The sequence below is a fragment of the Urocampus carinirostris genome, chromosome 3, assembly GCF_059441175.1.
Source record: "Urocampus carinirostris isolate Australia breed hairy pipefish chromosome 3, RoL_Ucar_1.0, whole genome shotgun sequence".
Taxonomy (NCBI): Eukaryota; Metazoa; Chordata; class Actinopteri; order Syngnathiformes; family Syngnathidae; genus Urocampus; species Urocampus carinirostris.
Genome location: NC_142351.1, coordinates 20,061,398 through 20,075,402, shown reverse-complemented (window position 1 = coordinate 20,075,402; position 14,005 = coordinate 20,061,398). Strand labels below are relative to the sequence as shown.

The window sequence follows — 14,005 nt, the reverse complement described above, 5'->3', positions numbered from 1 at the left end:
TACATTACATTGTTTGTTACATTGACAGCCCAAAAGTTAATCCAACATCGACATGTATTACCAGTCCTGCATGACAGGGATACCATTCATAAGGATTGTGGCTTATTTGCAGTGTAGGTCCACTACACCGTATCTCCTACCTCTCTGAAATGCTTGAGAATATCATTGATGATGATCTCCTGGGTCTCATAGGGATGCACTCGAGTGAACGGGTACATGTTGACAATAGCATCCTCAAAGCGAACTAATGGGAATCCCAAGGTTCCCTTTAAAGCCTGTCAAAACACACACACCCATTATGAAATAGGAGAATCAATACAAACTGCGTCCATTCTACTTGTATTTAATAAGCTCTGTTTATAATAGACAACTTGTGTGCCAAGTTGAGTAAAACACTGTGGTCAAAGACAACCCAAATTGGGTAGAAAATGGACCAAATCACTATTTTGGTGAATTTAATCCAACCTATTGATTGTTTTTTTAAATTTTTTATTACGAAATAACCCAACCACGTCATGTTTTTTGGGGGGTGTTATTCTAAAGGGACAATGTGTATTATTTAGTGCACACTGCTGGCAAAAAAGTAAATCATAAAAAAAACTCAATGTTGATTAAATAATAAGCTAAAATACATCAAATAAATGTACATTTTTTAAAACACCCGTAGATCAAGAAATTAGCATTTAATTAACATAACATGAGCCTCACCTAAGTTGAGCTGACATAATTGTTTGCCATCTTGCTGCTACCGTAAGGGTACTGAAAACCTCACAAAAGCTGGGCAAAAAATAAGAAGTAAAATAGTTCATTTTAATCACTTTGAGTCTTCTTGGTTTGTATTTGTCCCCAAGTAATTAAACTCAACTCAATCTTTGCAAAGATGTTTTGTAAAAAGAAAAAGTCTTAAACAGGATTAACTAATTTTCCTGAGGTACTATTTTACAAAATGACTGAATTTCTGGGGTCAGTTTGTCAAAACATTAATTTTGCAAAGATTTTTCAAAATAAAACAACTATTTTGAGTTATTTTAAAGAATTTGATACAAACCAATTCAAAACACATACATTTGTGTTTGTTCCAAACAAAACAAACCTTTTGGGAGGAGTTTGTTTCCGCAAAACATCAAAGAATGGAGTGGAAAATAACGAAAGCAGTAAATCGGACTATTTTTGTCCCAAATTGGGTTATTTTTTTACCTAAAAGGGGGTGGAAGAGAGATTATTACCTTCAGATCAGCAGGCAGCTTGTGAGAGGTGAGAACACTGAGCTTAATCTGTGGCAGGCTGATCTTAAGGTTCTCAAAGTAGTAGCGTTTGGGAGCTCCTCCATCTCGGTTGGGCCTCTCATGAAGGTTTTCATCTAATTTTTCCAGTTCTACAGGCAATTGCACAATAACAATCATATATCTTTTTACGCAACAATTAACTTTTTAATTTTGAGTTTGAAAGACTTTTTAAATCATCGTGAAATTTCTGAGCTTTGAGAATTTTACAGTTCACTGACCTGCTTCTGTCTGCCCATATCCAAAAAAACTGAGCAGCTTGAGAAACAACTTCTCTTCAATGATGACTGTGAAACGCCCCGCTGTTACCATGAGGTGCTGTAGGCACATCATGAAATAAAAAACAACAAAGTGAGATTTATGAATTCTGCTGCTTTTTGTTTTGCAGTGTAACAATAGTAAATATGATTGTGCAAAGTTTGAAGAAAATCAGAGTGTTTTCAATGCTGACCTTGAAGATATCAGTGAGCATTAAACTGCTTGGAACTTTGACTGAGTTAACTTGCAATGCCGGCCCAATATCGTTAACATCAGCAGAGCTTGGAGTCAAACACAGTATTACTGGCTGTGTGGTTCCTAGTAGCTGGTTGTCCACCTGATAACGGCACAGACATAATATAATAGATAAAACAAAAACCCCACTCGACCAATTACCCTTATCAATTCATCAGAAAAAAACATCTACAGTAATCCCTCGCTGTATCTGTTTACTTTTTGGTGTTACGGTTTTTTATTTTGTTCTGCATTCTGATTGGATAAACAATCAGGGTTCAAGTCGAGCTACCGCAGCCTCCTCGTGTGGAGTTTGAATGTTCTCCCCGAGCCTGCATGGGTTTCCTCCGGGCACTCCGGTTTCGTCCCAGATTCCAAAGACATGCACGTCAGGTGAATTGGCCAGTGCAAATTGTCTCAAGATGTGAAAGAGCAAGTGAGTTGTCTGTCTCTGTGTGCCCTGCGACTGGCTGGCAAGCGGTTCAGGGTGTTCCCTGCCCACTGCCCATAGTTGGGACGGGCTCCAGCACCCCCGCGACCCTACTGAGGATAAGCGGTGCGGATAATGGATGTCTGCGTGCACAGCTCATACAGGCTGGCGTAGGCTGTCAGTCAAACAGCGGCTCGCCAAAACTGTGAAACCCGGTAACAGCAAGCCATTTAGCAGCTTGTTACATTCAAAAGAAATGTATCACTTAGATCGACTCTGAGGAAAGCCAGAAGAGCGCAAAGAAAAGCAAATGCAGTTATAACTAGGTCTGGGAATCCTATTGCCTGTAAGTGAAACCTGGTGAAGACAATTCAGATACATTTTTTTGTTAAATTGGTCACAGTGTCTGCTCCAATAATAGTTGAGGTGAATATGATGTCAAACATCACAATGTTAGTCTCTCAAAAAAATGTAGTTTGTGTCTTGTTTTTAAAAATGCTTTTCAAAATATCAGAGGTAAGAAAAAGTGGATTAACAATAGTGCTATATAGCAGCAAGCTTATTTGATAAATTATAATCTGACAGTACGGAAATTATTTGTTCAACAAAAGGTTTATCAAGTACAGTACTTGTTTGTTAAACAAATTCTTGAACCTGGAAAGTGTTGTTGTTTGGTTTCAATGTACAATAGAGTAAAAGAATATTTAATAAATAAATAAATAAAGGTGTCTACTTGGCGGCTTGCTACTATCACAGGACCTTTTTTGGAATGCAACCCCCCTAAAAAAAGAGGGATTACTGTATTCAGTTTTTACAGTATAATTTTAAGCACCACATCGAGATAATGTGAGGCATCGCAGAGTTTGCCTCATCTGACAATGACTAGCTTCTCACCTGAATATTCTGAATGCTCAATTCCAACACCTCATTGGTGGTGGTACGTATGAAGTGGACATCGATACCGGACAGTGTGGCAAAAACAAGCTCCTCTGGAACCTTGTTGACTAGGGACACGCCAATACCTTCCTCCAAATTCACTAACACCTGAAGAATTGCATCACATCATGTAAGGTACAGTTATAGTAAGCAGCCCTTATGCTGTTTCATATTTTCTTCTTTTTTACATTTCCTTATTATATTTATTGTTTCCTTTTTTCCTCTTGTATTCTTCAGTGGTATTTCCCTATCATAACATGGTACACTCAAAATTTAGGAAATTGTGCTCATATTATGCTTTCTTTTTTAAATATTAATTTCAGATGTTACACTGTTCGCTCCAGCTGGATTTGTGAGGATAGGAAAAACTTAATTATTATAGTGTTTATTTTATAAAGGTTTTAATATTTGATTTACAGTTTATTATTTGAATTTTTGAAAATCTTACATGTTTGATATGTCATACTTTATATCAATTGACAACTGACTGCTGAAATTAAAAATCTCTCCCCATTGATATATAATGTTGCTAATATTTAGGATTAGGTCTCCCATTTCAGCAAAACAATGAATTAAAACTATGGTACAATAAACAATCTTAAAATTAGCAATTTACTTAAAAGCAGGGATCTCCAACGTAGTGCCCATTCCCACTTGCAACACCTGAGTAGCCAGCAGACAGGTTCTCAAAATAGCTCACCAGGGATGGGTCATTGTGATTTTCCAGGAAATTTGATTTCTAACTTGTATGATGTTTTCGTCACTAAAACATCAGGCCATTAAAGTTTGGTGGTTGACTGTGCCTATTTCGACACAACTTATATTATTTACAACCTGCTAATAACATTGTGATAACTAGTACTAACATGCTATTAACAGGCATATCAAACTTGTAGCCCGTCATTCCAATCAGTAACAAAAAGTAACTCTCAGCTTGGAAAAATTTAGTGACCCCTGCTTTGAAGAATAAGGCAAAAATACAGTGAGTACAGATAGTATTTTGATTTATTTCCTAGTAAAATGACAATAATAATAATTAAAATCGGCAAAAGTAGGTGTAATATACTAGGTTAACAAACATCTTAGTTTTATTAGAAATTATGTACCAGTTATTTATCATATTTTACTATAAAAACGAGTTTGGAAATATAATTAAAACGTAGTACAAAAAAAAAATCAGCAAAAATGTATGTAGTGTATTTTGTTCAGTAATCGATAAAATATGTCAAGATTTCCCCCAATTCAGTCAAAAGAGCAAGCACTTTGAGATCATTTTAGTGATAGGTATCTGCCATCGCTTTTACCTCTAGCTCTTGGTCAGGCTCTTTTGATTTCAAATCTTCTTTGCTCTTGTCTGCCTCAGCACTTGGTGACTTGTGAATCATCCGCCTATGGTTGAAGTCACTAATCTGTTAATGAAAGTGAAACAACACCGTTTGGATGATTCTGAGTATTTACATGTTTATTATGTCACTTCAGTAATGTGATAGTGATCATTGTTACCTGAAGAACACGCGTGGGTCCATCTGGCAACACTTGAACAGACAATACACCCGAACCAGGCCTCATCTTCTGGTTAATAAACTGTTGCTCAGGACGCGGCTCCAAAAGGCCAGAATCCGGTCCCAAAACCACCTCTGCTCCATCGTATAGGCCTTCAATACCCCCCCTTGACTGAAACGGAAAAAAATTGCAGTTAATTACTTCCTGTTTTTAAAGCAGAAAAAAGCTGTGCAGTCCAATTGATTACGTTATGTCAAACAGGTTCAGTCTATGTGATGAACCTTTAAAAACGTCTTTATCCGGGTTCTGAAAAAAACTACTTTTGATTTGGTCTATTGTCACAACAATAAAAACAAGCTAAAAGGTGCCTTACGGAATTTGGAACTTTTTAACTCGCTGATGCAATCTTCTGTCATCATTGCAGCCTCTGTCAAGCAACTCAAGTTGCGTGCAAGTACTTGCATTTCTTAGATACGCTCGATAAAACAATTCTTTTTTTTCATTTTTAGTGTTTAGGTTAATGTTTGGACTTTACTTGAAACAGGCCTTTTCTTTCACCATTTTCATTCTATACTAACAAAAAACTGCAGTAATGAGCATAAAGTCATTACCCCCTCCTGCTACTTCTCTTTGCTATTGTATCCAGTGGCCTGAACAGCTTTGTTTAAAAAAGGGCAAATAAAAGCAGATAGGCGCAGTGAAAAAAATATATAAGTTCTCTTTGAACTCTGTTGGGCATTCTTGACGAAAAGTTAATAGAGAAAATATTCTACTTTTATTTTCTTAAGGACCCCTCAAACGACGCATCCCACCTTAAAAAACAGTTTACTTCATGTGCTATCAAAAATACAATGTGGTTATCACCCCAAAAGGTGTTCTTTAAGGGCCAGTCTATTATTTACACACTTAACACAAAAAATTGTTTTCTAGATCTATTTTTATTTTAAATGTAAGAGAAAAGGGGATGAAAGAGCATCAAAAGAGCATCAGTGTTGCCGCTTCTTGGGCATCGCCTAGCACTTTTGCCTGGTTTTACAGCGTTGATGTGGCCTCAAATACCCGCCAGAAACAATTTAATTTATCTACCTGTACGACCAGCCGGGGGAGACCGCAGGTGAGCATGCAAGAGCTGAAATGCCATGTCTGGGTCGTACTGCGACGAGGGTCAGGTCTTCTTAGCATCAATGGCTCAAAACTGTTCCGGACAGAAAAATGAATGAATGAATGAAGGACAGAACTCATATCAATCCTGATTTAATCTTTATTTACTGTTCAAAATAAAACCAATGTCTAATGGGTAGAAAATGAAGGCAACCTATGAATATTTGAAATATTAGAGATATACACATGTATACACAAAAAAAATGGCATTTATATCTTATTTATCGTACTTTTTTTCATTGCATTTTTGTTTGGATACACTTACAACTTAGGCCAATCTTCATTCTATTCATCTTATTTCCCTCTGAGTGACAGGTCTAATCTCATTGTAAACGATGTTCTCTTTGTTGTTATCAATGAAATAAAGACATTTCTAACTATTTAATACCGAGCAAAATATATTATGGTGCTCTGATTAGTTCTATGTAGTGAAAATTAAAGTGTGTATATGACAGTAACTTTTGTCTTTTTCATATATTATTGGACATCTAGATTTGATAAAATATTTTCGGGACAAAAGTTAAAACTGGGCTGACTAATTTGATTCCTTTAAAAGAAGTATATTTGTTGATATTGCAATAACATATTGTATTAACATCATGCTAACCTGTTGTCACTGACAGCTGCAAGTCCTGCAATGTCCAAAACCAAAGAAGAGTCCATAGGACGTGGTTGGGCGGGCTTGCTCTGAGGTGGTGAGGAGCCTTCATGACACAGCATTCCAGTGCCCGTCATCCTCCACAGCTGAGAACGCTTCCCAGGCTCCTGCCAATGTACATTCATGTTTCAATTTTGAAAGAATTCAAACCTACCGTAATTTCCGGACCATAAGGTGCACCTAAAAACCCAAATTTTGCCAGAAATTTGAAAGTGCACCTTATAACCAGGTGAGCCTTATGTACCGCAAAATACAGGGGACAAGATTAGTAATACATACAGTAACATTACAATGAGACGTTTTAAGGTTTATTATTGTATTATTGAAATTATCATGCAATGTTTGATCAATCAATCAACATTGCAAAGTCAGTTAGTTCTTTGTTCCTTTGTGTCTTTGTTTCCTTATCCTCACTGTAAATGTGGACCTGGAGTCGTCCAATTTCGTTGTCACAGCATATCCCATGTTGTAACAATGACAATAAAGGCATATTCTATTCTATTCTATTCTATTGCTAACCAAAATTGAAAACCTTTGTATGTACCTGGAATTGAACCCAAGTAGTGGGCGCGACAGACACTTTACCACCAGGCCACAAGTGGAACAGGTTACACAATAAGGTAAGTACACCATATCTCGTGACTCATGGTGCCAGAAATTATATGCATAGTTCATTGTGATAAGTTAAACAGTCTATTTCTTCACCAACGAATGTTATGAAATGTAGAAAACAGAAGGTCTTTCAACAAAATACTATACAAGGTGTTTTATGTATGTATACATATTAAACCACGTTATTGAAGCAAAGATGAAAAAGGTGGAGAGACTGTTTGACCTTTTAGCATGCAGAATAAAATGCTCTATACAAATCAGTGTTTCTGGCACCGTTAAACGACGTGATAATGGGATAAGCTCTAATGCCTTTTGGATTTCACTTGTATCACTGGTAGTCTATTGGTAAAGTGTCGGCACTCTCACAGCCACTACTTGGTTTGATTCCAGTTTTATGCAATGTTCTGCAATTTTGGTCAGTAACACGACTGATCAATCTTTGCATTATTTCATACTGTAAACAGTGTTCCCAATACCATAAAAGAACTCTGGCCGCCCGCCAGGGTTTAATTGGTCCCTGGCAGGATCTAAAACTAATATTAAACAAAAAAATAATAATCTTGTCCTCTCACTCACTTTTGGTTAGTATGAATGTTTTTGTTTGCTGATCAGATGAGGGAAGTTTTGGGGGGGAGGGGACTGCAGCAGCAGCAAATTAAGCACAGGAATATTGCTGGAGAAATAGCAATTGGGGGACAAAAAGAAGGAAATTCAAACAATGAGCCAAAGCAAGAAACTGATCCTTATTTGAACTTATTTTAATTACTGTATATTGATTTCTCCAAAATATTGTGCATTGTCTGTCAGTGACAGAATAATCTGAATTGGTCCCTCAAAGCTTAGCACTTTCTGTTCCTAAATGCCAATATTCAGCCGAGACCAATGGTATATTTGTTTTTGTTATACACATATTTTAATTTATATTTATGCAGGTTTTTTTTCAAAGGTTCTGTGTTGTTTCAGTCAACAACTGTTGGAAGTTGAATTGTAAGTTTTTATAGCACTGAAGAGGTTGGTCAATGCGGGGGGCATGCCCCCCGGACACGCCCCCGTACACCCCTGGACTGTCCACCCAATGGGGCCTCACAAAATTCTAGGGGAAACACTGCATGAGTGTATAAAGAGCCCTAAAACAGACAATAGCTCTTAATGTAGTCTAAAATTCAGTACGCCTTATAGTCCAGTGCACCTTATGTATGAAAACTACATGACAAAAGACTATTTTTAAGGGAGTGCACCTTGCTCCAGCGCGCCTTATAGTGTGAGAATACAGTAAATGCAAGTAAACGCTAAACACAATCTGAGCCAGATTTGTGCCTTCTATCAATTCTGTTGCTTTGCTCCTAGATGTGTTTTTCCTTAAAGCTTGTTCATTGCCAGCCAGTGAAGGTTAACCTCATTTAAATCAATAGGAAGAGGGAATATTCATCTCAGTTAACATCTCACTCAGTGCTTGTACTTGTAACAAAGCAGAAAATATATATCAAATGTGCTAACATTTAACCAACCCAAAAACAATACCTTCTTTTTCAAGATGACCCTCTGTGTCCTTGTGTCCACGTCAAGAACCAGTTCAGCACGGGTTACCAGATGCTTTTTGCCAACAGGTCTCCGACCACCACTCCTTCATCATAAAAGTAATACAACTTATATATTTAACTTTTATTTGTGTATTTAAAAAAAATCATGTCATTACTGTGAGAAGGTGTGTGTGGCGGCGATGTAGATGAAATTCTCATAATAGAGCTTGTTGTACTCTCTGAAGAAGTTCATGTCAGCTGTGACCTCGGATGATCCTGCTCCCTTAACAGTCAGTGTTAGGTAGGGTGGCAGCGTTTGCTCATCACAGGCGTAGTGCAATTCCGAGTCTGCCTTTACTTCTGTGTGCAGCTTGATATCAACCACCCCGTGCTGCCAGAATTGGATAGGAACCTAAAGAAACGGGTAACACAGCATTCCAAAGAGTGAAGATCCAATATTCGGCAAAGTCAGTTAGAACATGTTTAGAAATATGATTTTTATAGTTGCAAGCAATGTTCTCTCTAATTTTCCACGGGTCTGAGCGTTCACACAATGTCGGTGAGCAAAGCTTGAAATAACAGTGAGCAACCATAATCCCAAGTGTGGCAAGATAATTCATTATCAAAGTTCCATTTTGCTGAGTTTCCGGCAATGCAAAATTATTTTTCTCTTTTGAATGAATTGACTCATGTACTATTGCAAAGGTTGTACGGCCTACAAACGTTGTTTGTTCTTACAATTCTTTCACAAGATATCCATTTACTGATATATTTTTTCGCATAATATTAACATTTTTGGGGACTTATTTAGTCGGTTGTAAGATACAGAACTGTACTCAATCATATTTTTTTAGTGGAAGTACAATGTTGGCGACAAGATTCACTTGATATAATTGGAAATTATTTGAATGCAACACAAACTTTTTCTTCTTTTTTCCGTGTTTTTTTTCAACTTTTTTCTTTTTGTTCTCTATTTACTTTTGTCCTACATTTCTTTTTCTTTTTTTCTGGCTTTTTTCCTTCTTTTTTCTCTTCCTTTTGTTCCTTTTTTTTCTCAGCTTTTCACTACTTTTTCATTTTGGTATTTTTTTCTTTTTTGTTCTATTCCCCCCTTCCTTTAAGTCATGTTGTGCATAATTTTAAATAATATTTGGTCATGTTGGGATTAAAGAAGCAAAAATAACCTGAAGAGCCGTTTAGGACCCGAAAGAGACGGTTTCTTTTAGTGAGCCGAGCCGTAGAAGCCGGTTCTCTACTAACTTTACTCAACTTTGTTCTACTTCGACTCGACTTCACCGCATTTAGGACACAACGTCACGGGAACCCGTGTATTTTTACCTTCATGCACTGTAATTTTGACTTAAGTCGCTTCTTAATTAGTAATTTTGAGCCCTCATTTTTGTGCGCTGGCTAGATTTTCTTGTGCGCTGAGAATGTGCGCGCAGTGCGCAATTGCGCGCAGTGCGCAATTGCGCACGCGCGCAGCTTAGAGGGAACACTGGTTGCAAGTCACATTTATGTGCCAAATTATGCAGATAAGTTAGGAAACAAAACACGGCCTTACTTCAGAGATGTTTTGGATACGAAATGGAGGTGGCAACTGATCCGTGTCAGTAAAGGAGATCTGGTAAGTGGCCCCCTTGATGGTGATCTCCGTTCGCAGGAAGAAACAATTTCCCATGGTATCCCTGTAAAAAAAGAAAACTGCAGTTTAAAAGTTTCAACGGTTTGTGAATAAGGTTTCCAATTAGGGTCCAGGCCCAAACGCAGGTATTAAAAGCCTTTATAGGGTTTCTAAATACGGTTTCCAACGAGGGTTATGCGGGAATATTGGAAGGAACCAATAGGTGGAACTAATCTGCCTGGGTTAAACGTTAACTAGGGACATTAAAGGTAACACCCATTCCCAGAGATGATATGTTGTGAGATTCCAATGAGCATAGATGTATGATTAAAACACCATGAAAATATACTCTCCTCTCGTGAGTCTTAGTCATACAGACCAATGTATAGATCATTGTTACAGGTCAAGGCTCAAAAGCAGACATTTAAAGCTGCCGAGTAACTACTTAGCGCTTTTCCAAAGATTTTTACATATTGAGAAGGATTGGGCAGGAAATATATATATTTTTAATACGGTTTGTGCAGGATGACAAACATGACAAAAACGTTTAAAGTTTTATAATGCATTAAAAAAAGTGGAAGAATAAATATTTCAACTACTTTGCCGCAACTTGGCGGCGAGCGTAGCCCAAGCTCCGTCCCTTTTAAATGAGCAGCATCACAATATGACTCAACCTATCGCAACAGCCCCAATTTAAACACAAAAGTCACATTAAACTGGTGAGAATAAAGAGCTGTTTTTATGAATTGATTTCGGATTTTTGACAGTATATATTTTGAATGACACGAAGGGATATTATTTGTGTTTTGTTCCTCAGGTACAAAAATGGGTGCTTGATTTGGTATTAAAAGAGAAACAAGGGGATTCTGCTGCGTTTTACCCATAAACGGACTAGGGACATTTGCACAGAAATGAAACTTAAATTGTATTAATATAATTGTATTTAGATTATCAAAAGGCTGCCGTTTTATTGCACTCTTTTTGTTGCCTGGATAAGTGGCACATTATGCACATTCCATTTTGTTGTTTTTTTCTGATTCTCAAAATAAAATGACATAAAAAAATTGAATTTCATTATTGCATTTCTTTAATTTTATCAAATCCATGAAACATACTGTAATTCATGAATATTGTAATTAGGTTAAACTTGAGGAGGTATCCTACAACGGAGTAGTAATGTGGTTCATCATTCTCCACAGGATGTGCTCGTTCATTATAAGGTTCATATCAGGCTTTTGTTTTTTGCAGCTCCAGACAAATTCGTTTTTTTTTTTTTTTTTTTTTTTTTGGTTCAATATGGCCCTTTCTACATTTTGGGTTGATGACCACTAGACTAGGGTTTGGAAATAGGGTTTTGGCCTCATACCGGGCATTTAAAGCCTTTCTAAGATATGTTGTTGATTTCCAACTAGGGTTTGGATCCGAAATCAGGCATTTAAATAGGTTTAGGGTGTTCTGGGTTCATGCCAGAAATCACTCATCTAAAGCCTTTCTATAGTTGCAGGCTATGGTTATCAAATAGGGTTTGGACCGGAAAGCAGGCCTTTAAAGCCTTTCTAGGGCTTTTGGCTTGGGTTTACAACTATGGTTTGGGCTTGAAACACTGTATTTAAAGGGATTTTGGGGCTATCGGCTGGAGTTTGGAAAAAGGGTTTGGGCCTTAACTAGGCATCTAAACCGTTTCTATGCTTTCCTGCTGGGGTATCTAACTAAGATTTAGGCCCATAGGAAAACACTTAAAGCCTTGTTAAGGCTTCCAGCTATAATTTGGCCATGAAAATAGGCGTTAAAGTGTTTTTAGGGGTTTCTGTGAGGATTACTGACTAGGGTAGGGGCCTGAAACCTGGGATTCAAAGTGTTTCCAGAATTACTGACCCAGAGTAAGGTTTCAAACTAGAGTTTTGGGCCCAAAACCATGCATTCTAAGCATTTCTAAGGCTTCCAGCTAGGGTGTCAAATAATATTTGGGTCAAAAACCAGGCATTTAACGTTTTTCTAGGTTTTTTTGGCAAGGGTTTGGGCAAAAAACCCAGCATTCAAACCTTCTTCACACACACACACACACACACACACACACACACACACACACACACACACACACACACACACACACACACACACACACACACACACACACACACACACACACACACACACACACACACACACACACACACACACACACACACACACACACACACACACACAAACACTTCTACAGTAGTTTGTATGTGTTTAGCCATTGTTTTTATTTGTAATCCATAACACATATGTGGCTTTAAAAAATTATATATTGTTTGAAATTTACCTGTGCAGGTGAGGTTCATTTGAGCTAATCTTAACTTTGGAAATGAACCATAACTACTCAAATATAAATGTTTTAGTACTAAGCCAACCAGCATGTTGGATTTTGGGCTAAAGCTAATTTGGTCCATTTTATGTACGTTTGAAATTAAAATGTAGATGTCCAAAATTAGGTTGAGTTCGGCCCATTTAACATGGACAAAATTTTGTCCAAGAATAGTCTCTGTTGTGTTCACCTCATGTAAAGTAGTCCAAATTTACCCATTTGAAAAACCTTGAAGACTTGTTAAAAATATATTTTCAACCCGTTTTTACTGGGTGGGAGAGTTATTTTGATTTTGTTTTATTTAATTCAAATTGAAAACAATTTAAGGTTTACGGTTAGTCTTGAAATTACTCAAATTTGTCAAAATATCTCCAATATTTTGTCCGACATACCGCAGATGTATTTAGAAAGGACAGCAGACAATTTCTCACCTCATGTTGACGTGGAAGGACTTTGGTTTGTTGACCTCAAAGCCTCCTGACCATGTGCATGTCGGGCAGTCCATTAGACGCACGCAAAGCAGCTGGTCGTAGTCATTTCGGGGCCAGTGGAAAACAACACTTGAGCCTGGCAGAGTGGAGATGTAACCATCGGGATTGACTGTACCCTGAGAATCAGCACAATGAAATAATTTGTAGAATGCATCTCCATTGCTTCATATAATAGATATGCGCTAAAAGTCAAACTGCAGTACTAATGTGCCATTAAGGTAGATTGAATTGGGGGAATAAAAGACTGTCAAGAGAGAGAAATTCTTCACCTTTCCTCGGGCAAACTCTCTCTGGGCGAAGGCGAGTTTGTGAGAGGAGCCATTGTCCAGCAGATATCGGGGGGCAAAAGTCACAATATGGGTGTCTCTGTAGCGTCCTTTTCCGTTACGCACACTGATACCTGTGTTCGAAAGGGAAACAATAAATTCATAAAAAATGTACATGCAGATTCAAAGTTTTCAATACTTGCCACAAAGCAATGCTTCATATCGACATCATATTCAAAATCAGGAACATTCTTCCCATGACTGGATGTGTTTCAAATACTACAAAATACTTTTTGTTTTGGTCAGCAGGGGGGGGGGGGATCTTTGGGTACCTCATGATTTGATTATGATTCGGGGGTAAATTATACATTATAAAACGGTTATTGAAGCATTTTTTTTAAATACAGGGAGTGCAGAATTATTAGGCAAGTTGTATTTTTGAGGATTAATTTTATTATTGAACAACAACCATGTTCTTAATGAACCCAAAAGTCTCATTAATATCAAAGCTGAATATTTTGGAAGTTGGAGTGGGGCTTTTTTAGTTTTAGCTATTTTAGGAGGATATCTGTGTGTGCAGGTGACTATTACTGTGCATAATTATTAGGCAACTTAACAAAAAACAAATGTATACCCATTTCAATTATTTATTTTCATCAGGGAAACCAATATAACAGCT

At 37.4% G+C, this 14,005-nt stretch overlaps 1 protein-coding gene across 1 annotated transcript in view; it reads right to left on the bottom strand.

Annotated features, from left to right (window-relative positions):
- The window catches only part of vps13d (vacuolar protein sorting 13 homolog D), a 57,950-nt gene that overhangs the window by 7,110 nt on the left and 36,835 nt on the right, over positions 1 to 14,005 (bottom strand). Inside the window, exons 51-64 of the mRNA XM_088330963.1 lie at positions 13,330 to 13,460; positions 13,001 to 13,176; positions 10,160 to 10,283; positions 8,772 to 9,007; positions 8,597 to 8,699; positions 6,413 to 6,570; positions 5,731 to 5,839; positions 4,645 to 4,815; positions 4,446 to 4,550; positions 3,100 to 3,249; positions 1,735 to 1,878; positions 1,505 to 1,601; positions 1,227 to 1,375; positions 141 to 275 (exon numbers count right to left, since the gene is read on the bottom strand). Of these exons, the coding sequence (XP_088187089.1) occupies positions 141 to 275; positions 1,227 to 1,375; positions 1,505 to 1,601; positions 1,735 to 1,878; positions 3,100 to 3,249; positions 4,446 to 4,550; positions 4,645 to 4,815; positions 5,731 to 5,839; positions 6,413 to 6,570; positions 8,597 to 8,699; positions 8,772 to 9,007; positions 10,160 to 10,283; positions 13,001 to 13,176; positions 13,330 to 13,460 (1,988 nt within the window). The remainder of the gene's footprint in view (positions 1 to 140; positions 276 to 1,226; positions 1,376 to 1,504; positions 1,602 to 1,734; positions 1,879 to 3,099; positions 3,250 to 4,445; positions 4,551 to 4,644; positions 4,816 to 5,730; positions 5,840 to 6,412; positions 6,571 to 8,596; positions 8,700 to 8,771; positions 9,008 to 10,159; positions 10,284 to 13,000; positions 13,177 to 13,329; positions 13,461 to 14,005) is intronic.